Genomic DNA, 25,561 nt, shown 5'->3' on the forward strand with positions numbered 1-25,561 from the left:
GTCATTCATGAACTTTATGAAAGTTTGGGGATGTAAGGCGTTTGTGAAACGTCAAGAATCTGAAAAGCTTGGACCTAAATCCGAAGAGTGCATTTTTATAGGATACCCTAATGAAACAAAGGCGTATTATTTTTATAGTCCTTCTGAGCAGAAAGTGTTTATTGCTCGAGATGCTGTCTTCATGGAAAGAGATTTTGTTTCCAAAAGAAACAGTGGGAGAACTATAGATCTCGATGAAGATCGAGAACCGCAAAATAGCATTGAACCTGAAGTGGAACAAGAGCAGAATAATGATAATGCTCAACAAACACAGGTTATTCATAGATCTGGTAGATTTCGCCATGTGCCAGAGAGATATGGATTTCTCATGACTCAGTGTGGTGATTTGATGCTCATAGATGAAGATGAGCCTCTCACATACCAAGATGCTATGAACAGTCCGGACTCTAAGAGATGGTTTGAAGCCATGAAATCCGAGATAGATTCCATGTACGAAAACCAAGTATGGACTTTGGTTGATCCACCTGAAGGGGTAAAACCCATAGGGTGCAAATGGGTTTTTAAGAAGAAAAAGGGCATGGATGGAAATGTTCAGACCTATAAAGCTAGGCTGGTTGCAAAAGGTTTCAAACAAATTCATGGTATTGACTATGATGAAACTTTCTCACCAGTGGCTATGGTCAAGTCTATAAGGATTTTACTTGCCATTGCAGCATTCCATGATTATGAAATCTGGCAAATGGATGTCAAAACAGCCTTCCTTAATGGAAGCCTTGAAGAGGATGTGTACATGACACAACCTGAGGGTTTTGTCGATCCAAGGAATGCTGGCAAGGTATGTAAATTGCGTCGATCCATTTATGGATTGAAGTAATCCTCTAGGAGATGGAATATCCGTTTTGATGAAATAGTCACAGAGTATGGCTTTGTTCAAAACGAAGATGAACTGTGTGTTTACAAGAAGGTTAGTGGGAGCTATGTGGCATTCATAGTACTATATGTTGATGATATACTACTAATGGGGAATGACATACCTTCTCTAAAGGCTGTTAAGACTTGGTTAGGGAGTAATTTCTCCATTAAAGACTTAGGAGAGGCATCCTACATTCTAGGAATGAGGATCTATAGAGAAAGATCTAGAAGGATGATCGGTCTAAGTCAGAGCACATACATTGATAAGGTTTTGCATCATTTTGGAATGCAAAATGCAAAAAGGGGATATGTCCCCGTGTCTCAAGGGATAACGATCTCTAAGGACCAGTGTCCGAAATTATTGGATGAGAAGGACCACATGAATAAAGTTCCATATGCTTCAGCAATTGGATCTATCATGTATGCAATGGTATGTACTCGCCCAGATGTCTCGTATGCTTTGAGCATGACGAGCAGATACCAGTCTAATCTGGGTGAAGGTCACTGGACGGCAGTTAAGAATATTCTTAAGTACCTGAAAAGAACTAAAGATTCATTCTTGGTATATGGAGGAGAAGAGAAACTCGTTGTAAAAGGTTACACCGATGCAAGTTTCCAAACAGACAGAGATGATACTATATCACAGTCTGGTTTTGTGTTTTGTCTAAACGGAGGTGCTGTAAGCTGGAAGAGTTCAAAGCAAGAAACAGTAGCTGATTCTACAATGGAGGCTGAGTACATTGCAGCTTGTGAAGCAGCTAAGGAGGCCGTTTGGATTCGAAAGTTCATTTCTGATTGGGGAGTGGTTTCATCGATCGCAGATCCCATTGACCTATACTGCGATAATAATGGAGCCATTGCACAGGCTAAAGAACCTAGATCACACTCCCGGGCTAAACATATACTCAGGAGATTTCACCTTATTCGAGAGATTAATGAAAGGGGTGATATACACATATGTAAAGTGCACACAAATGATAACATTGCAGACCCACTGACCAAAGGCTTGTCGCAGCAGAAGCACGATGGTCACACTAGTTCCATGGGTATTAGATATATGGGTGATTGGCTCTAGTGTAAGTGGGAGATTGTTAGTGTAGGTGCCCTAGAGGCAATACATTATTCTTTTATAATCTTTATGTCAGTTGATCATTCAATAAATGTATTTATTATGACCTTAATTACTGCGATATTTTGTTAGCATAATAAATGTCCTTAGAATCATGATACAAATTGTATAGTTTAAGTACATGACTTGAACTTGAGATTATATAATATATCATATTCTTAAAGGTCCCTAGTCGAGTATTATTATATAGGACAATAATAATACATAGATAGACTAGTATGTTGTTTGGCAAGATAATCACATCTCATTGGTTATAAGTATGGGGATACTAAAGTCAATACATAGGTACATATGAGAGTACATGGTACTGGACAGACCCACAGTGAGATTCTTCATGTTTAATAAAGTCATAAGAAAGACTCACAGTGATAATGGTGTAACGATCCTTTGACTTGAAATCATTATATTTCTATACGAGGATTAATATACTTTGACTATATTAAAAGTTACTTTTGATCGGGTGATGATAAAAGTGGACATCGGGTATATTATGAATCGTATGAGAAATATGAATGATAGATAAAGGATTTAACCCTCCTATAATTAGGAGAGATATTATTGGCCTCTTGATTGAGTGAGATTATAAAAGCATGACCATGCTCAAATAATGATTTGTCTCGATAATCTACTCATGGATCAAGTAAACCCGGATTAAATTTTGAAGAGGATGACTAAATACACGCCTCGAGTTTAATCTATAATATGTATGGTTAAAGGGATTATATTACACGAAAAACATTAATCACGAAAGGTTTTATCTAATCACGATTTAATTATTGTTTAATTGGGTAACAATGATGTATTACTAGATACCGCTCATTGTTTATAATTTTATTAGAGAATAAAATTATTGTCAATTAAATAATAGCCTATAGGGTCGCACAAATAGAGCACTTAATGGAATAGTTAATTTAAATTATGGATTTAAATTAATTGATGATTATTTGAATTTTATTATAATTAAGTAAGACTTAATTGAGATAATATAAATTCGAATTAAAAGGAATGTTTTTGCCCATAATAATTAAGTATGACTTAGTTATTAATTAAATAATAGAAATTTGTTTTTATTATTTAATCCAATACCTACTAGGGTTGGGCTTTGCTATTATGGGCCTTTTTAATCAGCCATTATAAATAGATAATGATAGGTTAAAGAGGCTTGGACGTTTTTGAGAAAACCCTAGCAGCAAAGAGAGGCAGAGGCAATTCAGATCGTCAAGAAGGAGGCTAGTACATCCATTCCGTAGTCAAGTTCGTGAGACGTTCTTGAAGGTGCTTGTGTGGATACCATAGAGGTGTTTCTCCGAGAGGTAGACACAAAGTGTGATAGCTAGGATCTCCGTTAAGTTCGTGAAAGTTAAGCTCTTGAAAGGTATGATTCGTTATCTCCATAATCTGCCCATAATTATACATGGATCCTGTTTTTGGGTTTCGAAATTTTTGTTTTATTTACGTTTATCCGCTGCGTTTTATGCCTTCGGAGCCCAACACTTTCTTCGTTATCAAACAAATTACTTTTTTGACGGAGTGGATCATTTGATTTAAGGAATATTCGGTTTGTGCCATAGAAACTACATTTTCCATAATATTTTAATTGAAACCCTTGCACGCTTCCAAGACACACTTGACATCCCATATTTCCTTTGCCCGACCACCCACTTATCATACTCATAGCGTGATAGTCACTAATTGTCCACATAATAGCCGCTCTCATTGTAAAATTTTGTTTCAAAGATTGGTTGTATGTCTTCACCCCGGTATTCCACAATATCTTCAATTCATCGATGAGAGGCCTTAGACAAACGTTAATATCTTTTCCAATACTATTTAGACCCGGAACTATATCGGTCATGAACATATAAGGCTTTTTCATACACATCGATGGTGGAAGATTGTAGACAACTATCACCATGGGCCACACACTTTATGTTTTTTTCCCGGTAGGGTCAAAAAGGTTGAAACCATCGGTCGCAAGACCGAGCCTTATGTTACGAATCTCTTGAGCAAATGAAGGATACCGACGGTCAAAATTTTTCCACTCTTCTCCATCCGCGGGATGACTTATTTCTCCATCTTTCACATCTCTATTTTTGTACCATCTCATGTGATCGGATGTATGTCCCGACATATATAAGCGTTGTAATCGAGGGATCAAAGGAAAGTGTCTTAAGATTTTTTTTGCTATTTTTTTACCATCTTTCCTAGAAATATCCCGATAATGATCTTCACCACATATATCACACACAACTTTATCCTTGTCATCTCCATAAAATAACATACAATCATTCTCACATAAATCAATTTTTTCATATTCAACCCTCAAATCCTTCATAATTTTTTTCATTGCATAATAACTTTCGGGTAATGTATGTTTTTTTGGTAACACATCCGTAAGAAGTTTAAGCAAACTATCAAAAGCTTTATTACTACAATGCGAGTTATTTTTGAATTCCAATAATTTGGTGGTAAAGCTTAATCTTGTGTACTTTGTATTGCCGGGATAAATAGGTGCTCCATTTTCAACAATAACCTCGTACAATTTTTTAGCACTATCATTTGGAGCTTCTTCTACATTCATAATTCCTGTATCCGTAGTTTCATAAAATTGATAATTTTCACCAGCTAAATCATGTAACATCGCATTCAAATCTACCGGTTCTTCTACTCTCGAAGGTTCCCGAACACAATAACGGTGATGTGATGTTCGACTACGTTTTCTTCCTATTTTTTCACCGTGCGACGTCCACACGGTATAACCCTCAAGCATCCTTTTAGCGAGCAAGTGAAATCTAACATCATCAATCTTTAACCAATTCAAATTTTTACAACGTTTACACGGACACTTCATTGTACCATCTTCCATTCCATTTTCGCTAGCAAATTTTAAAAAAAATTCTACACCAATTCTATATTCCGGGGTCAATGAAATTTTATCGTTTTGCAATTGATTACCAATCCAACTTCGATCAATGGTTTCCATCTACAATAATATTTTTTAAAATTAAAAAAAAACATATTTAACAAATAATTTATCATTAATCTCATATTTATTCATGTATTTCATAAAACACACAAACACACACACTATAATTACACTAAATGAAACTAACTTACAAATTATCTACTACCAAACTTCAATTCTCACAACAAACATTATATAAAAAAATAAAAATATTAAATACATACAACAACATTTAATACATACACCACCAACATAAACACACACACACATTATTACAAAATATGGAAATAACTTACAATTTTCTGAAACTCCTCCACTTCAATCCTCGGTTTTTTTAATTTTTTGGCCAAAATCAAGAAATGAGGGATATAACAAAAAAATTAAAAAAATAGGTTAAAACCGACCGTCAGCGGTCGGTTTTAGTCAGAAGAATAAAACGACACCGTTTTCTCTATAACGGGTACTTTTTTTGTACTTCAAATTAATTTTTTATTATTCTACAAAATCGACCACCATATATGGTCGGTTTTAACCTGCAGAATTTGTGGATATAACCGACCACATGTAGGTGGTCGGTTTTAAAAGTGACACATCAGCAAAACGGTGTCGTTTTTTTTCAATAAAATCGACCACCAGTGGATGGTCGGTTTTATGTGTGCCACGTCATCGATACGGTGCCGTTTAGTTGTCATATAACCGACCACTAACGTCGGTCGGTTTTAAGGTGACCAAATCGACGTCGGTCGGTTATATCCGGTCGGTTTTACCTGTTTTCTTGTAGTGAATGTTTATTTTAAAACAAAACAATCAAACAATTAAATAAATAAAACAATTAAAACAAGTTTAAGATTATTTTTCCAACAAGAAATACATCAAATTTACATCTATTCTATTTACTTTATCAAATAACTTTGTGAAATAGGCAAAGGCACTTGTCCAGAGTTTACAAGGAAACGTTCAACTCGATTCAAAGAAGTCTAAGATTTTAGGAGTCTGCTATTGTCCTAAAAGAAAGAACTTATGCTATAGTCCAGTCTCCAGAACTCTAGTTTGGCTGTCCCAACAGACAATAATTTGGTTTTACGCACTCATTTTATTGATAGAACTGAAACATATCTTGAATCACACTACAAGAAAAAAGGCTAAATTCGACCAAAAAAAATCAGTCGAATTTAGCTAAATTCGACCGCGTGCGGTCATTTTAAACTAAATTCGACCGATTTTGAATCGGTTGTAATAAAGGGAGACGAATTTAGTAGTTCGGTCGTATTTAACTAAATTCGACCTGGTAATTACGACCAGATAATTACGACCGCTTAAATTTGACCGGAGAATTTCGACCGAGGGCGGTCAAATTTATTTATTTGCTGAAAATTTGAAAATTTCGCTAAAAAAAATTGAAATTTCTGAAAAATTTAAAAGGCCCGCTAAAATTTCAATTCACCAATATATGGTTAAAAACAATTATAAATTCAACCGTATTCTGTCGAAATAACTGCCCCATGTTTTTTAAAAAATGTCACCGAAAATCGGAAATTTTCCCTGAATTACGGGGAGCTTTCTTAATTTCTGGTTTACATGCTCGAATCAATATATATCAACTAGTTTTCGCACACCAAACAATTTTAAATTGCTTCTACAATCCAGAACTGCCATATGTAATAATCAAAATAAACCCCGATTATAATAAAGTAACACAAAACTGGAGCAATTCTTACCCAGTTCTAATAGCTAATATCACAAATTAAAGCTTTAATCATGTATAATAAAAATACCATTACACATATATCAGCTCGACAGAACCCGTAGGTTAATAAAAAATCGTCGTAGTCCTATGCCGACAAAGCTCACTTGTCCGAGGCAACACCAAAGCACCACGCACACGATTAATTAAGGCACCAGCATCGAAGGCACGAGATGTCGGAGAAAAAGTCGGCAAATTAAAAAAGTCAGAAGTTGTTGAGGTGGAGACGAAGGTTGAGGAGAGCGTGGAGTTCATGGTAAAGAAGAAGAGGAGACCATATCCGTACTTGTTTCCACCTCCTTCATGTGCTTGAACTTCTGCAATACATACACGTATACATACAATTATTCAATTTGGAAATACAAAATTGGATTGTTGAATAGAGTTACCATGAGATTTGTTGTTGTTCCGCCAGTTGTTTTGTTGTTGTTTCAGCCGCTGCGGCTGCTTGTGAGTCTCAGCTCTAGGGTTTCTACAACTTAGCAAGTTATAGGATAAATAAGCGGGCTTGGCTATTTTTATTGGGCTGGCTGTTGATTGTATGGGCCTTAAATTTTAGTATTTTTATCTCAGCATAGAAAATTGTAAGCCAGTTTGTTTTGCAAGTCCATAAATATTTTTTTCTATTTAACTTAAATTGTTTTTTATTAATTTTTACAGTATCTTTATACTTTATGAACTAATAATTGTTAATTTTTGTTAATTTTTATAATGTTATTATAAAACTAAAAAAATTTCGAAGGTTTTTACTAATATTAACAAGGATCCATGATGATTGAAATATAATAATTTATTTTAAAATACTTATTTTAAAATGTTAAAATAAATAATGGCATATACTAATATAAAATTACTCATTTTAATAATATATATTATATTGGAGTGTTTATATTTATTTAATCTTGTTTATGCAGTTGGGGAGGGTTGACCGTTAATGTTCACCTTTTGTACGTGAAGAAAAACTATTATTGATTGCTAAAATATTAAATATGAAATGAAAATTTTAACATATATATATATATATTAAATATAAATATAATATGAATATATGTATGTATATATGTATTCACGTGCAAAGTTAGATTAAAATAAGGGAGAAAGTTGGGAGAAATCTTACGTGAATATTTTAACTACTTCATACACTATCAACAGATAAGATACAAAATACTTAATTTTTTTTGCCTAACACTTATTATCATTAAAGTACTATATTTTTTGGCTAATATATATTAATAGTGTCATCTAAGATGGTAGATGGAGATGCTTGACTAACGATAGTTAATATTATAAGATAGAAATTGTAAATAAGGATAGTTTTTTTAGATAATGTAATTGCTCTAGTATTTTGATTAAAATTATTAACTAGTGGTTCTTTGTATTATAAGAAAAACAATGATAAATTGGATAAGTTTTTTATATAATGTGATTGTTTTAAGATTTAGGATGTCTATCATAAATAAGGTAAGTTTTTTATATGATGTGATTGGTCTAATATCTATGTATTGACATCAATTTGACTACTATAACTGACTAGTGTTTAGTCATGAATTGGTGTTTCGATTTTTATAAAAATATTTTCCATCGATCCAACCATAGGAAACCATAAGGAGGTCAATACATAGATATTAGTGACATAACCGAAGATTCAGATAAAAAAAATTATTTTGTTTGCCATTTTAAAAGTCAAACATTAGTTTGACTAGTATAGCTAACTAGTGTTTAGTCCTAAATTAGTATTTCGGTTTTTTTAAAAATATTTTTCATCGATCCAACCGTATGGATTTCAATAAATATACATATTAGTGATATAATCAAAGTTTCAGATCGAAATAATTTTATTTGATTTGCCATTTTAACAATCAAACATCAATTTGACTATTACAACTAACTAGTGTTTAGTCCTGAATTGGTGTTTCGATTTTTATAAAAATATTTTTCATCGATCCAACCGTATAAATGTCAATGTATATATAAGTGATATAATCAAAGTTTCATATTTAATAATTTTATTTGTTTTGCTATTTTAAAAGTCAAACATCAATTTGACTAGTACAACTACCTGAGTATTTAGTCTTTAATTGGTGATTCTATTTTTTAAAAAATATTTTTCATCGATTCAACCATATGGATGTCAATAGATATACATATTAGTGATATAACCAAATTTTCACATCAAAATAATTTTATGTGGTTTGTCATTTTAACTGTCAAACATCAATTTGACTAGTACAACTAACTAGTATTTAGTCTTGAATTGGTGTTTTGATTTTTTTAAAAATATTTTTCATTGATTCAACTGTATAGATGTCAATAGATATACATATTAGTGATATAATGAAAGTTTCAGATCAAATTAATTTTATTTGGTTTGTCATTTTAAAAGTCAAGTATGAGTTTGACTAGTACAACTAACTAGTATCAATTTTATTTTTTAACAAATAAAGAAATTGAAAATTCTTATAGTGCAAAATTTAATTTTTCAAGAATTATATTTTTTTTATTTGGAAAACTTTTGTTCTCTCCATATTCATATTTTCAAAATATTCACTAATATTTAAATAAATATTTTTATTAAAAATAAATTCTGAAAAATCCTAAATACGACCGAATTTCATTGAAATATAACTTAGAAAAGGGCGGGAAATTTCCCTCACTTTTTTTCAAAAAATTTAAAAGTATTGGTTAATTTCCCGCCATTCTAAATATAAAATTCAACCGAAAATGGTTGAATTTAGGAGTGCCAAATTATTTAATTTGTGGGAAAATTCCCTCCATTTTTTTTGGGGCTAAATTCGACCGAAAAATAATTTGGTCGAATTTAGGGGCTAAATTCGACCGGTTTAATTTCGACCGTTTTAATTTCAACCGTTTTCGGTTAAAATTGGTTGTAAATACGACCGTTTAAATCCGACCGTTTTAATTCGACCGAGACCAGTCGAATTTAGCCGTGTCCATGCGGTCGAATTTAACTCCGGTCGAATTTAAATCAGTTGTATTTAACCTCATTTTCTTGTAGTGTCACTTATCGGTATATCTTTTATAGTTTAAGTTCTTAGGAGTTGGTTGGTATATATGCAAGAACTTAATCATCAGACCCTAATTACATAACATGGGCTACTAAATTAACACATACAGACAGACCCACGTTGTTGTCGTCGTCTATATTGATACATTTGTCGATGCAGGATGAAAAATCTAAAGCTATGGTGATTAAAGTCCAATGCAGGCAGCAAATAAAGATCTTTTCTGCAATTAGATCAATCTGTCAATGTACTTCAAGAATCACTAATTAACAGTGATATTTGCCAACCCTTTTATAAGTAATAGCTCCTAATATCTTTATTATCTGGCATTTCTTTCCGAGTTAGTTTGAATTAACTAATGAAATGTTTTCTAGAAGCTTATGTAGTTTTCTGCAACCTAAATAAGAACGATTTTCGTTTATGTAGCTTATAATTTTACTTCTTAAAAGACCAGATAGTGGAATGGCACGGAAAAATATGATATATAGGGCGGTTTAGGATAATTTATGATTTAAAGTTAAAAAAATGTGATATGAAGATTATAATTTATAAGTTATTTAGGTGTTTGAATAATATTTTATGTCAATAACTTGATAATGTGTTTGTTAGATCATAACTTATATGTTATAATTTTTTTAAAATAAAATTAAAATATAAATTATATTTTACATAAATTTATTATTTTAATATATGAATATAAAATAAATAGAGAAAATTTAAAAAAAGAATAAGGCCCTTATGATAAAATTAGATAATACATTATTCGTCTTGACGAAAATAAAATTATAATAGTGATCCAGGTTAAAAAACAAAACCAAATATAATTAGATTGATTTAGTTTGGTCGGTATATGATTAAAAAAGGGTTAAAATAAAATTAAAATCAAAAGATACTAATTATCATATAAAATTTTGAAATAAATAAATAAATTTATATATTTAAATAATTTTACTTGTAGGTCAATAAATATGTGATAAATTATGATTTGTATATGAAAATAATTATAAAAACTAATTCATAAACAATATATCAAAATTCATATATAATAAATTATCCTGTAGCAGTATTGGTTTAGAATAATCAATAGAATAATAAATTAGGCAACCAGACAATGCAAAGTGAAGAAATAAGACCAATGAAATGAAGAATGTACCCATCTCCCCACTTTCTAGTTATGAGCCATATATGTGATAATATGAGCGTTTCATTTCGTTACCCAAACAGGAGCTGCATCTTGGGATGTACTTTCTGACTCGTGTGAAATGATTCTCCAAACATGCACATAGTTTAAGAATAAAATCATTCACCCTCCAATGTTGGAATAGAACTTGTATACTGAGTACGCCCTTCATTCTTACCCTAACTACACAGTCTGCAATTCACTTCATCTATAACCAAAATATAAAGATATCAATGACAGCATTATATCTCAAAATATAGTAGTAACCCAAAGATATTGGAGGGTGAATGATTTTATTCTTATCAAGGGTTTTTTTGAAGCAAGTTTTATGTTCCTCCATTGAAGCACTACAAATGGCATCCAGCTATTCCTTCACATCATAGAAAGTTGACGATATAGCTTAACACCTGGCATCTAAATCCTAAAACCTATTAGACATCTAGGTAATACCTTGTTCTATAAAACTTGTCATCTCATTCTTGGCGACAATGAGACAGATATATTGATAATTAAGTGCCACCACGCATTACAGTTTCCAACCATTACTTCCCCAATTCACATACTCACCAGTCAATAGGGACTCTCACTGCATAACACAGTACACAAAAAATAATAAGCACTCTGCTATTTTCTTAAAACATATAACATAGAGAAAGTTTCAGTTTTCCAGAATTCGTCAGGCAAGGTTCAACTCAGACTCTAAAAACCTTTATCCTTCCTCAGTCTTCTACTTTTCTAGGAGATGGACGTATGCTGTACTCCACTACGTTGGTTGTGCTATTGGTCTAGTGTTCTAGGCTATCTACAACTTGATTAACCATGAAAAGAGGTTGGAAATGTTCTGCCTAAAAGCTTTCATACTGAAATTAGATTAATGACCTAATATGTTGTGGTCAAATATTCGTAAAACTATTAATATTTGGTCGAATATTTTTGATATAAGGACATGTAATTGTATCTTTTTTTCCTAAACTTTCTGCTCTGGTTGCAAATAATTCCAGTTATCCAGTCTTGAACTTAAATAAGGATGCTGCATACAAATCTAGTATATAAACATAGTTGTCCCAATATCATCAAACTGCAATCAAATTGTAAAACATAACTTGTATAATCAATCAATTGGAAGACACATTCAGTCCACAAAACACGAAAAACACATAACCATCTTATCAAAGATAAGCTATAAAATCTAAAAATTGACAATTGAAAACAAGAAGGTTGATAATTAACCACAAAAGTGCTATTTAACCATCATATCAAACACAACATTCTTCATAGACTTAATCCAAACCTGATTGTCATAGTCAAGAGTAAGATATATAATCTCAAATCGCAGTACCAAAACAGGGCTGATAATTTACTAAAAGTACTCCTTAATTATGTTGAAAATATAATTAAACTCCATAACAAACACAAAGTACAAATTAGAAGCTCCGAAAAACAATTACACTACTGATTTTCCTTGTTTGATGAGGCAGATCCATCTTCTTTGAGAAGAGAAATTTTTTCCTTGATTGCTTTTGGCATCTCGCTCACCTAAACAAACATCAAAACAGCAGCACACCAAATTTATGCATAAAGAACTCGACGTAAATCAAGTTATTTAACATTACAGAAAAAGTGTCAAATTAACTACGATCCTCGCAACAAAAATATATCAAAGGCTTAAAGAAGAATTAACTTAACATAGATCTAAATACCACGCAATAATTTATTCACATTAGCCTAGCGGATACTCCTACACTCTTTATAAAAAAAGATCGATAGTTAAACTTAATAATACATGTGCGCACCTAAATTAATATATGTAATTGCATATAAATTTTTAATAAAAAAAAAAATTTAGAGGAAGTACCTTCTGAATGGTGTTTTTGAAACAAGCTTTGTGATCATCCAAAGGAGCGGAAACAAATTCATCGAAACGAAGCTTAAAGTTGTCGAAAAAAGTCGATGCTTCGGGTTTCTTGAAATAACAGGAACTTGAAGCAGGTGTTTGAGGAGCAGGGACCTGTTGCTCCGTCTTTGTTGCCATCTCAGAGTTTTCCTGTACAAAAAAATCATAAAATTCGATAAAAACTAGTTTAACACAACAATGCACAAGAATAAAACTCAGCAAAACTTAGTGAAGGCTATGAGAAAAATTTACCCAAGTGAGTATTGAGAGAAGAGAAGAGCAATGTGTAATTTGTTGGAAGCGGTTGAAAAATTAAGGTGGGGGGAGTGGATAGTTTTATAGATAAAAATATTGGGTGGAATCTGGGCTTTCTTTTCCCCTCGTACAAGAAATCGCAAGTGCCTTGGGATACGTACTCCCCGCTAACCTTTAATTAAGTAACCGATTCTTTTTAAACACAAACAAAATTAACCGATTTTTAACGAGTTAAAAATTACTTAAAAACATATTATTTTATGTTAATGAGATATTATTTTCGAAGTTCCTTTTTTTATGATATTGGAGTACTAATGGTGACTTATTTAATCTTATTACTATTAAGACTTTATCTATGTGCTCATTGCTCCCATCACTAAATTTTATATACTTTTCATATTAAAATTTATTGTAATTTTGGGGTTTTTTACTAATTTGTGATATCTTATTTATCTTTAATAATATATTATCTTATTTAACTTTTGAGTCGTTAAACTGATCAAATTTTGACTTATATATATTATATAATTTTAAAAAAATATTTAACAATTATATCATTCATCTAATTTTAGTCTAAATTATATTATTCTTTTAAATTTTTAAATGAATAGAAGAATATTTTTTTAATCTATTGGTGAATTGAAATATTGAAAAACAAAACACGTTTTTTTTCCAACCATCCACCAAACATATTTGACTAGACCCAATTGAAATATGAACTAGTGAGAATCCGTACTTAACAATCTAAAACCCCGAGCAAAAATCACAAACTGGACCAATCAAACCTTAACTTATCTAAAACTAAATATTTAATTAATAAAAAAGAGACTTCACTGTTGAGATGCGCCTAACATCACTGCTTTTCCTTACTTCCAGCTGGACTCAGAGCTCCATGTCTTCTTCATCCCAAGCACTGCTCTGGCCTCTTCCAATGCCGCTACAGCCAGGAAACCAACTACAATCATGATTGTTACCCACTACACCTACATCAACATCATCATTCTTTTGCACACCCAAATCCTGATCACCATTATCTTCTGCTTCCTGAAACAAGTCCTCCTCCTAGGATCCAGGACTTCATCTTCAAGGATAGCAGGCTCAATCTATCCTGGCCTTATGACCCTAAACATCTGCTCAATGCTATCTAAACCCATATCCAAATATCAAAACTCTTCAATTTTATCAAAATCGTCCTCAATGATCATCATCTGTTCCCAATGGTTGGCACCATACCATATTTAGTCAAATATGATGCCAACTCATTAGCTTCTCTATTAACAAGCCTTAATTTAGACTTAAAATTCTTTTAACCTTGCGCTGATTGAGCTTCCACAAGACTTGTGTGTACTGAGGATATCTTCCCATCACAGTAGAATTAAACAAGTCCCAATATGCATCAACACGACCAGTCTCTAAGACAATCTTCTTGTAATCCTTATAGTATGCTTCCTTTAGACCTTCCAGCAAAGCATGAAACTCATTCTCTCTCTGATCCTCAAAACCCAAAGAGCTCGCAGTCATGTGAAGAAGCTATGCACATTATACTCAATCACCCATTTACTAGGCATCAACCATCTAGCAGTCACATTCACATTCTCTTCCTCCATTTTATTTTGATAGACTGAAAGAAACCCTAATCAGACTTAACCTCTCTCATCTAATTATATTTTGAGAACTGAACAGACAAAACTGATCCTCTACATGCAATGATTCCATTATTTATATCACTTCGGATTGACCCCCTATACTTTGTCATTAAAGCCCTATAACCTCAATACTTCTCCCAATTTTTTTTTAAATTTCCAAGAAGAATCTGATAGCTTTTCCATATGCTCAAGCTATCATAATGACCCTATACCACAAGTAATTAATCATGTAACTCTATAAAACTTACTAATTTAATTCACATCACAAAATGTGTCACTAAACTAATTTTACTTATATACGAGCCCCAAAATTAATTCCCTTATTTAACTTATCACCAATTTATCCAAAAACGCACCTCTTTTTGCATGGCCATCTGCTATTATATTCCAAGCTCTATTGACATGTTTCACCTGAATATTCAACCCTTTACTACTCTATATTTTAACCTGGAATGCAGTCACATCAATTTGTTTCACCACTTGCTCATTGTCTAAGAGAACTAATACATGATTTTGCCTCCATTTACCATCTTTTAAAACCCTTAATAAAATTTACAAAGCATAGCATTATACCTCAAAAGCTGGAGAAGCTACAGAGGGACCAATAAAGTGCAACAATACTTCACCTGTAATTGACTGAACCACTCCTACAGTGCCAGCCAAAACTCCACCCTTTGAGTCTTTTTTGAAACTACCTTTAATAAATGCAATAATCTCAAAATTATTCTTGCTAATTAACTCCCACAAAAAATCTTTTCATTTGTAGTATCAACTCCAACTGGATTGTGTGACCTCCACTGAGTTCTCTGATGGCTTATAATGCTATTTGCTAAGCACCACTCCAAAACTCTACTTTGTACCAAAAAATAACTTGATTTAAATGTGGAGAGTTGTTATCAAAATTACACTGATTCCTATGTAGCCAAATGGTCCATATTGTAGATACCAAAATACTAGTCCAAACCTGCTTGATCTTTACAAGATGAAAAACATCCATAGACCTCCACATAAACTCAAAATCTTCTAATATACCTTTGAAATTATTTCCCACTAGCTTAGAATATAGATCCACACTTTCCTGGAAAATATACATTTCCAAAATAAGTGTTCTATGATTCTTCCTCCAAATCACAAAGCAAACACAACTTGGAGTCACTAAAATTCCTAATTATATTGGCCAACCATACTTTTATTGGCACAATCATAGACTGAACTTTCCACAGAAATAACTTAACTGTCTCAAGAACTTTGCATTTCCAATTTACTTCCCAAAGGCCATAATAGGAGATATTGTCTCCACTTACTAGTTCATATGATGCTCCAGTAGTACATGTTTCCCCCACTGGAACCCAAACTAACATATCCCGCTTATTACCCATCTTCACTGAGTCCACTATATTACTTAAGTCATTCTTCCAATTTCTCAATTTCCTAGTCTAAAAGACTTCTCCACTTCTGTCATAACAATCCCACAGAACCTTGATTATTCTAACTTCTTTCTGTTTCAGCTTGGATATGCTATAAAGCCTGCTGAAATTCTCCATAAGGGGTTTATCCTGATACCAAAAGTCCTCCCATAATAATGCTGATTCCCCATCAAACACTTCCCACCTTAAGCTTCCTAAACCCATATATCCTATTTCAAAAACTTGGCAACTGCTTTTAGGATATCCGGTATCATAACTAAACAAGATTTAGAGATACTCAACTGTTCTAATCCCCCCTTATTGCAGCCATACTTATCCCTAAGCCACACATTCCATCCTACCTTCTTATCAGCCTGCCACTTATACCACCACTTGCACAATAATACTAAGTTTCTAAGAAATCCCTTCTGATTTTTTAATTGATTACAAACTCCCACATGAACCTTATGTAGAGCAAACCAATAAATTGGAAGTCTGTCCAACGTAGACTTCACTAGTGAAAGCCTTCCAGCTTGATTCAGACTATCAATTTTCCAGTTAACCAATTTATTCTTGAACTTTTCTATCAAAGACTTCCAAGAGAAGGTCTTTCTAGGATTTACTCCAATTTGACTACCCAAATATATCAATGGCCATTCACCTATTTTATATCCTATCCTATCTGCAAATGAACCCATCTCCTTTTCTGAAATATGACAAAAGTATATATTGCTTTTCTGGAAATTAATCTTTAGATCAGAAAGCACTATAATACTCTTTTCATACCTAAAATTGATTCCACACTGCCATTCAAAAACGCAATTGTATCATCAACATATTGCAAATGAGTAATACTCTGTCAGCCTTCCTAAATTGCAGACCCTCAAACATCCTTAGCTCACTTTCTTTGCTTAGCATTCTTCTTAACACTTCACCTGCTAAATTAAAGAGCATATGAGACAATGGATCCCCTTGCCTAACTCCATTTGAGAGGTTGAACTCTGTCGTAGGACAATCATTAATCAAAACAGATACCCTTATTGACTTGAAGAGATCTTCCATCCATTTAATCCTAACCCCAAGCACTTCGTAGTCTTAAAAAGAAAGCTCCATTTTACAGTATCAAAGTATCAAATGCTTTCTCAAAATCCAAACCCTAAAGTTTTGATAAAATGATAAACCTCATTTACTAGCAATATGCTTTTTGGTGCCTGTCTACCTTTCACAAAACCCAAAACCAAACTAATTCATATCTACCAACTTTTCATACACTAGGCTGAGCCTGAGTGCCAACACCTTGGTTAACAATTTTGCAACACTGTTAGTTAGACTAATTGGCCTAAAATCTTTCAGCTTTATCGGCGCCTTAGAATAAGTCCAATAGTATGCTAACTCAATCCTTAAATATAATATAAAAAATTAGCTCTTACTAAGTTAAGACATGAAGAAGTATGTTTGTCTCCAACAATATCCTTATATCATATTTTACTATTAAAAGTATATTTAATCAATTAAAATATAATGTAAAAGGAAGAGAAAAAGATAGTGGTTCTCATAAACTAAAACATATCTTTTATTTAGAATTTTTATAAATTTAATTAACTATAAAATAACATTTTTACACTTAATATTACATATTATTTATTATTTAAATAATGCATGTATACATATAATATAATAATGATGAACATAATATAAATAATTATATAATATATAAATACATGTACCCACATAGATTTCAACTCAATGAAAAAAATGAAATATATAAATACACGTACAATTCTATTTTCACCATTTGACATTACATAAAAAATTAAATTAGTAATACAAAAAGATATCTACAACCCTAGGATTTCAACTAGATGAAAAAATTTATACAAATACACCTAGTATTTGAAAAAATTAAGAAAAATAAGGTCATATGATGTGAAATGATAAAAGGAGGGAACAAATATAGAAGAGCAATTCATAATAGCTGTAATTTTAGCTAATAAGTATAGTTAAGGTTGAAGTGGTTTAAAATCAAGATAATAACTAAAACAGATGTTATCTGACAAATATATCTAATCGTTGGAGATGGCTATCATAATTTGAAGTGACATTGTGCTTAACTTTTTTGAAAAGAGAAACTTTGTTCACCCCATACACACCTCCACAGTCCGTTGCTGGGTAACAGCCCAACTACTATTTGGTTCACCCAATATTTACCTCCACAATTCAAGGATTCTTGCAAGTTGCAGCTACAAAATTTCCTGCATATAAGTTTACTACCACTCTACCACCATCCGCACATTCTTTACCAACACCAAAAACCAATCATCAACTAACAATGAGCACCAAACCTAAGAACTACACACATCCTAATTTCTTTAAACTAAAGCATGTAAAATTAGTGTATCATTATCTAATATCCAACCTTTTTACATTTGCTTTGATCCCACTTTCGTTTGCTATCATCCCTCAAGCCTTACAAATGAACTACCAAAACAACCATATCACAATCATCATCTTTTTACTGCTACTTGTTTCGGGATATGCTGTTTACCACCTCAATCAGTCAAGGTCCATTTACCTAGTGGACTTTGCTTGTTTCTTTCCGAGAAAGCGTTTGCATTATAATTTTCATCATTTTATGGAGCACTCGACCCTCATGGGGTGTTTCGACGAGTCATCACTTGAGTTTCAAAGCAAGATACTAGAGCGCTCTGGCCTTGGGGAACAAACCATTCTCCCCGAGTCCATGCATATCCTCCCACCAAGGCCTACATTGGCTGCAGCCCGAGAAGAAGCAGAGATGGTCATTTTCGGGTCCTTGGACAACTTGTTTAAGGTCACAAATGTTGACCCAAAGGACATTGGTGTACTGGTAGTAAATTGTAGTTTATTCAATCCAACCCCTTCTCTATCAGCCATGATAGTCAATAAATACAAGCTTCGAGGCAACGTTCGGAGCTTCAATTTAGGGGGTATGGGGTGTAGTGCAGGAATTATTGCAACAGACCTCGCAAGTGACATGTTACAAGTTCATAGAAACACATATGCTATTGTTGTCAGCACCGAAAATATTACTCAAAATTGGTACTTTGGCAACCAAAAATCAATGCTAATACCAAATTGCCTGTTCAGAGTTGGGGGATCTGCAATTTTGTTATCAAACAGATCAAAGGAAAAGTGTAGAGCAAAATACAAACTTCGTCACATTGTTAGAACACATTGTGGAGCAAACGATAAGGCCTTTAAATGTGTGTACCAGGAACAAGATGATGAATCAAACACTGGAGTTTCGTTATCCAAAGATCTGATGACAATTGCTGGTGACGCTTTGAAGACTAACATAACAAGACTTGGACCACTTGTTCTTCCAGTTTCCGAACTAATCATTTTCCTCGGTACAATCTTGACCAAAAAATTGTTCAGTTCCAAAATGAAGACTTATCTACCAGATTTCAAGCTGGCTTTTGATCATTTTTGTATCCATGCCGGAGGCAGGGCTATAATAGACGAACTGGAGAGAAATTTGCAGCTAACAGAAGAGGATGTCGAGGCATCACGAATGACCTTGCACCGATTTGGAAATACTTCATCAAGTTCCATTTGGTACGAACTGGCCTATATTGAGACTAAAGGGAGGATGAGAAAAGGTCATAGAGTGTGGCAAATTGCTCTAGGCAGTGGATTTAAATGTAACAGTGCAGTTTGGCAATCGTTACGGGATGTGAAACCTTCACAAATTAGTCCTTGGAAAGATTTCATTCACAAGTACCCGGTTAAAATGAATTATTGATGGTGTAGTTTGTTATTGCACCTTTTCCGTAATAGATACATCTCAATATATAGCGAGTAAATAAATTACAAGTCACGTACATAAACTGCTACAACAATTTGTAGTCATTGTATTAAGCTATTTGAATCTCAGTAAACACTTCATTAGCTGCAATTAACACAAAACTCAAAGCTGCAAAAAGAAAAATACAGCACAAACAATCTGACTGCAATGTAAATTGTTCAAACTTTAAAGGTGCTGTAACCGTCACATAGAGTGGCTGATAACTGGAATTATGTCAATAGAACTAAGAAAACACCCCAACAAGGGGAGGCATCGCAGCCTGAACCCACAATCATACAGAATTTTCAAACTTCCTAAAGTAAAGGACGAATTTGCAAATTTCCTAAATGACAAAAAAGTAAAAACAAAGTTTAAAAAATCACATAATCCAGAGAGAGACAATGTTAAGCAGACCAATACTCAAATTGAACCACTCATCATTACAGGAGACAAGGCAGCCATTACAAACCACGGGACTTAACCACAGCTTCCTACATCTAGACACAATGTTAAAGAGATAGAGGCTTGAACAATTCTTCAAGATACATTCCATGCTTCTCATAATTCAATTAGATTATGGATTCTTCACCAACTTCTGCAATACCATGCAAGTAAGTTATTATAGTGATGACCTAAATATCAAGTAGTTGACTAACTGCGTCAAAATACTCAAGTAGGTCACTCATTGCAAATTTGACTCAAACTGATAATCAATTAACTTAATTTGATCATTCCGTTAATGTTGAAAACTGAAATCACCTAAAATTGAAAAATGGTAACATATGAAGGCAGAGCTCGGTTTGAGCTTCAATGTGGTTACTAGAACTTGTTATTTGGCTTACAGAATCATAATGAAATATGACTTTGACTTTGATTCTCCATACCTGAGTTGTTTTTGAGGTTTCGAAGAATCAAAAGTAGATTTCATCATGATTTCGTGAGTCAAATAACAAATTTTATTAACCATATTTAAGCCCAAAACGTGCTCTACCTTCCTAGGTTAACATCTTTCAATTTTAGGTGATTTCAGTTTACTACCAATAAATAGATGTGAGATGTCTAACCTATTCCAGGAACAATGACAAGTGGGGATGATTTACAATGGTGGACGCAGTACTCACTCACACTTCCCTGCACAACACTGAGAATCACCAAAGATATTAGACAAGAAAAAGGTGCTTGTGATGAGAGAAAAGACTAGAAAAGAGGACAGTAACCTCTGCATTAAGCTTCTGCTTCTGGTTCCCATAACCACAGCAGCAGGCTTCAATTTTTCTGCTACCTTGCAAATTGCTTTACCTGCATCTCCCTCCACAATGCGAGCTTTTGTTTTAACCTAATAGAGAACAAAGCTACTCAGACAGATTCATCTCAACTAACAACAGTAGTCTCGCTGTTTAGATGATACTCCTACTTGGTAAATTATATTAACAAACATGAGTACCTGTGAGGCCTTAGTTAGTTTCCTCTAACTATCATGTACACTGCAGCGTATGCAGATATATTTTTTCAGCGAATTTCTACTATAATAATTGATATGGCTGTCACTGAGATGAAATTGTTTATACTTCTCGCTTGAAATATGGTACTATAATATATTTCTTGCGACTAATCTACTCAATCTAAGTACACAATCTACTATTTTATAAACAATGATTTCCCAGTCCTAACGCCATTAACCTTATCAAATTCCAAAAACACCTAATATTTACTTGCATTAGATTTAAGCTGGAAAAATCACCACAGATATCCTACAGTACACCTTGGAACTTAAAGCAGATGCAACCTTACACATAGCGATAATCAAATTTTGCTTGGATAAGAAAAAATTGGTACAACATTATGTATACAGTAGTCCAGAACTTTTAAATAAAGTGCAACTCTATTAAAATGATGTTATTATACTTGTTTTATTCGATAACATAAGTTTCTCCCCCGCTCTCTTTATAAATACAAAAATTCAGGGTACATGGTAGAAACTCCTCAATTCTGATTAGCTCTGCCCTTAGCATGTACATTTTTGTAGCCCAAATTATATCATAGTAATGCCTCTTGCAATTGGTTTTCCCTTCATATTAATAGTGTAGTACTGCAGTTGCCCTCTATTTGGTGCACAATGAAAGACAATTAATCTTTACAAGTGTAATGCAAATAAGTGAACCATTTTTGAAACCTAACGTTTACTATGCAAACATAATTACTTGACCCTTCACACTATACCCTAAAGTACTGCACTAACCACATTTATATGCAGCAGACAGCAGTCTATAAAAACAAGTAAAAAGAATTAGATGCATTAGAACTGGAAAGAGCTATTTTCAACATCTATTGTGAGAATGGAGAGGCCATAAAGTACAAATTCAAATGTATTACAGATTTTGTAAGGAACTAGCTGCTTGTAACTAATCTTTTTCCAACAAATACCGTACCTTTGTCCTGCCTAGGTTCCAGAAAATCATCTACTATCTCAAATTGTTTGGTCCTACTAGTCATCTACCATATTCAGTTATATTGAGAACATGAAATTCTCTCTGAAGCTAGCAAACTGTCTGTGCCATGACATAGTATTTGTTTAGTTAATTTGTTTTAGAAATAATTTATGTAGTGCAGCAGGTTGCATTTGAGAACATATCATATAGCTTACGAACATAGTGAACGACTGTTGGACCCCTTGCTAATCTTGTGCAAGTTCTACAGAGTTTTACTATGGTTTTCCATTATATATTCATGTCTTTCCTCAATCAGAGTCCTCGCTCAATCAATGGGTACAAGGAAAGCAGGCTGCACGAGTCTCTAGTCTAACAAGCCCCCAGATGAATTCGAGTTAAGGCATGATACTTTTTATTATAAAGATATTAGTACAACAACAACAAACAAAATCACAATCACAGAAATTGAGGAGCTTTATCCCAAAGAGTATGGGGATTTTTTATATTTCAGAGTAGCTAACAGAAATATGTGCAAAAGTCTTCTGGTAACAAACAACAAAAAATTACAACTCATTATCTCAACGTGGCCAGTGTTCTAATATACTTCACTTTTCTTCAAAACATATGCTTGGTATATATCGAAAATAATATTTAGGGTAAGGGGAAGTAAAAAAAACTGATCACTAAACAACCACTTTGACAGAGCAAATCAAATTGAAGCTATTTGAAAGTCTCAGAACAGTAAAAAAAAAGGTCCATAGTTTTAGCAACTAATCTAATTTACTCATTTCTTCCATATAATGCACTACTCAGTCTAAATGCAAAACAATCACATTAGTACATTTAAAACCGTAAGAAAATTCTTAAGATTATCTCCGATGATTGACACCCTTCAAAGAATGTCAACTATGTCACATAATAAAAAATATTATATTTAAAATTCTGTTCCTTCCATATCATTTCTCTTCTTTCAAAAAACACTCCAATAATTGGCATTACAAGATGTCGACTTAACTAATTTAATAAAAAAATGCATAAAAGAAATATATCAAAGAAACCACATTGGGACCACAAACAAAGTTGATAGTCTACTTTATGAGATGTCAACTTTTGACACCCAAAATTAACACGCATGCCAACTAATTTGACACCCAATAGCATCTCTCAACTCTAATAGACTCCTAACAAGGATGTCAAGATAAGTCATCCAATGTGATTTTGACACCCTCCGACCTCCGTTGGAGTTGCTGTAATAGCTAGCAACAAAGGCCATATGACGGAGACTAAAATACTAACTCCCAATTCTTTACGTTTGGTTTGGGCACAAATGTCAAGAAATATGTATAAAGTAGTGAAAAAAAGAAAGAAAAGTGAGTGAAGTGGTGGAACCCATTGATTTTTAATGTATAAAATGGAGATAGTGCAGTAAAAATAGTGTGAAAAGGAAGGAAAAGTGGGAAAATGATGGGACCCATTAACTATTTGTGGTAAGTTTTGAAATGTAAAAAATTGGATGGGATATCCAAAAAAGGAAAGTGTAAAGAAATGGTTGGGACAGAGGGAGTATATTTTTAACTCTTTTGAGTTCACAGATATAAAATAATATATTTTTTTTAATAATAAAACTAAAATAAAACAATACATTACAATAGCATACTTGCAATGAATCCAGATTCACGCACATCAATGGTTTTTACATAAACATATATATAGTGCATATAGTAGAGAGAGAGACACACAACCATAGCAACCTCCATAGCTTCCAGAGCAAGCTTCTCCATAAGTCCTTGTGTTGCCACATATACAACCTCATTCTTCAAGTCTATGTCAAAAACAAATTGATCAATGCACAAACATATGTAAAATTAAAAAAGTAAGCTCACGCTCGGATGAGAATAATTATTCTGCACACTTTTTACACGTTTGCTCCCTAAAACTGTTCTCCACTTAGCGCGATCCTATAGATATATTTAAATACTTACCAGAAATAGCATGAACAAGATAGATGGTGTCAGCAAGGCGACAAAAATGAGCAATAGCCCAATCAAATGCATGTTTACTATTATGACCATGATCTATAGCTATAACTATGTCTCTTCCACGTCGGCGTTCAGCTGTTCCTCTTTCGAGCTCAGGCTCTGATTCGGGCTCAGATTCAGGCTCAGGCTCGGGGTGGATAGAAGGAAGCTTCACTTCAGTCCACTTGTAGTCTTCATCTTCCATTACAGTTTCCATTTTTGGGACTTTGCTGAGTTCGTTTTTTGTTTGTTTTTGTTTATTACTTTTGTAAGATAGACTATTGAGTTGACTGGTTTAACTGCTGAGCTGGAGTGGGTTTTTGTGGATGGAGTTACTTGTGCCGACATGTGGGTAGGGTGGCCAAAGAATGGTGAACTACCAAGTCACTACACCAAGTCACCAACTTTATAGCGTTGAAACAATACCATTAAAATATTTATTTTAATTGATGCAAATGAACCATAAAGGTGGTGCAAATTATAAAGGAAAATGGGTGGGTATCAAATTGGTTTTCAAACAAGTTACAAAATATCTAAGTGTAAATTTTTTATTGGCAAAACGAAAATGACTCATCTGCATTTACAACAAAAACACCAATTAAATTATTTTCAAATTGCCACATAAGTCATGACACATATTTTGTAACAATTTTTTATATCATTTTTTGTGCCTCTAAAAGCAACTCCTGGTTGGCATCCCTCAAAGGGTGCCCACTTCGCCACATAAGTAAAAATATTATATTTTAAATTATCTCTTTTTCATATCATTTTTAGCACACTTCTTTCAAAAAACATTCCACTGGTTGGCACCCCCAGATGTCAACTTCATTAACTCAATAAAAAAATATTTAATTGAAATATATTAGAAAAATGATATTTTATACAACATTAGGATCATATGGGGATCACAAATGAAGTTGGCACCCTACTTTATGGGTTGACACCTTTATGGGATGTCAACTTTTGGCACCCCAAGTTGACACCCCGATGACATCGCTCAACTCCAATTGTAATAACCTCAAATTTTGAAATTTTTGAAACTCTTATGAATAGTGATTTTGCTGAATAAGAAAACTTTTCATGCCACACCATGTAGGGGTTCTTCTATTGTTATTCTGAGATCTTATTAGTACT

General features: G+C 33.2%; 2 protein-coding genes and 2 long non-coding RNA genes across 5 annotated transcripts; 1 reads left to right on the forward strand and 3 right to left on the reverse strand.

Annotated features, from left to right (window-relative positions):
- Positions 1 to 6,663: 6,663 nt before the first annotated feature.
- On the reverse strand, positions 6,664 to 7,270 carry LOC141721148 (uncharacterized). Its single transcript, XR_012574665.1, has 2 exons — positions 7,140 to 7,270; positions 6,664 to 7,067 (listed from the first exon to the last, which is right to left on the reverse strand). It is a non-coding gene; the product is annotated as an uncharacterized LOC141721148 (long non-coding RNA).
- Positions 7,271 to 10,909: 3,639 nt separating this feature from the next.
- Positions 10,910 to 13,254, reverse strand: LOC141721152 (uncharacterized). Its single transcript, XR_012574666.1, has 3 exons — positions 13,100 to 13,254; positions 12,809 to 12,997; positions 10,910 to 12,489 (listed from the first exon to the last, which is right to left on the reverse strand). It is a non-coding gene; the product is annotated as an uncharacterized LOC141721152 (long non-coding RNA).
- Positions 13,255 to 18,446: 5,192 nt separating this feature from the next.
- Positions 18,447 to 20,006, forward strand: LOC141668020 (3-ketoacyl-CoA synthase 4-like). The gene has a single exon (XM_074474697.1). It carries the CDS (start codon positions 18,484 to 18,486, stop codon positions 19,936 to 19,938), a length of 1,455 nt encoding a protein of 484 aa, XP_074330798.1. The 5' UTR covers positions 18,447 to 18,483; the 3' UTR covers positions 19,939 to 20,006.
- Positions 20,007 to 20,144: 138 nt separating this feature from the next.
- LOC141668030 (universal stress protein PHOS32-like) lies at positions 20,145 to 24,800 on the reverse strand. 2 transcript variants are annotated; one of them, XM_074474717.1, is made up of 5 exons: positions 24,392 to 24,800; positions 24,161 to 24,231; positions 21,198 to 21,316; positions 21,045 to 21,121; positions 20,145 to 20,575 (listed from the first exon to the last, which is right to left on the reverse strand). In XM_074474717.1, the coding sequence occupies exons 1-5, from the start codon at positions 24,642 to 24,644 to the stop codon at positions 20,550 to 20,552; spliced, it is 546 nt and encodes a 181-aa protein (XP_074330818.1). In that variant the 5' UTR covers positions 24,645 to 24,800; the 3' UTR covers positions 20,145 to 20,549. The 2 variants fall into 2 exon arrangements, with proteins under 2 accessions (XP_074330818.1, XP_074330810.1); XM_074474709.1 differs by having other exon boundaries at positions 24,152 to 24,231; positions 24,392 to 24,797.
- Positions 24,801 to 25,561: the final 761 nt, after the last annotated feature.

Source organism: Apium graveolens, chromosome 1 (genome assembly GCF_009905375.1).
Source record: "Apium graveolens cultivar Ventura chromosome 1, ASM990537v1, whole genome shotgun sequence".
Taxonomy (NCBI): Eukaryota; Viridiplantae; Streptophyta; class Magnoliopsida; order Apiales; family Apiaceae; genus Apium; species Apium graveolens.

What these genes read in the sequence shown, in the direction of transcription:
- LOC141668020 (XM_074474697.1), top strand. Translation starts at nt 18,484, where the DNA reads ATGAGCACCAAACCTAAGAACTACACACATCCTAATTTCTTTAAACTA.
- LOC141668030 (XM_074474709.1), bottom strand. Translation starts at nt 24,644, where the DNA reads ATGGAAACTGTAATGGAAGATGAAGACTACAAGTGGACTGAAGTGAAG. An exon ending in TCTTGTTCATGCTATTTCTG is followed by an intron (nt 24,232 to 24,391) that starts GTAAGTATTTAA and finishes TTTTTGACATAG; the next exon opens with ACTTGAAGAATGAGGTTGTA. An exon ending in AGCAGAAGCTTAATGCAGAG is followed by an intron (nt 21,122 to 21,197) that starts GTTACTGTCCTC and finishes GGTGATTCTCAG; the next exon opens with TGTTGTGCAGGGAAGTGTGA.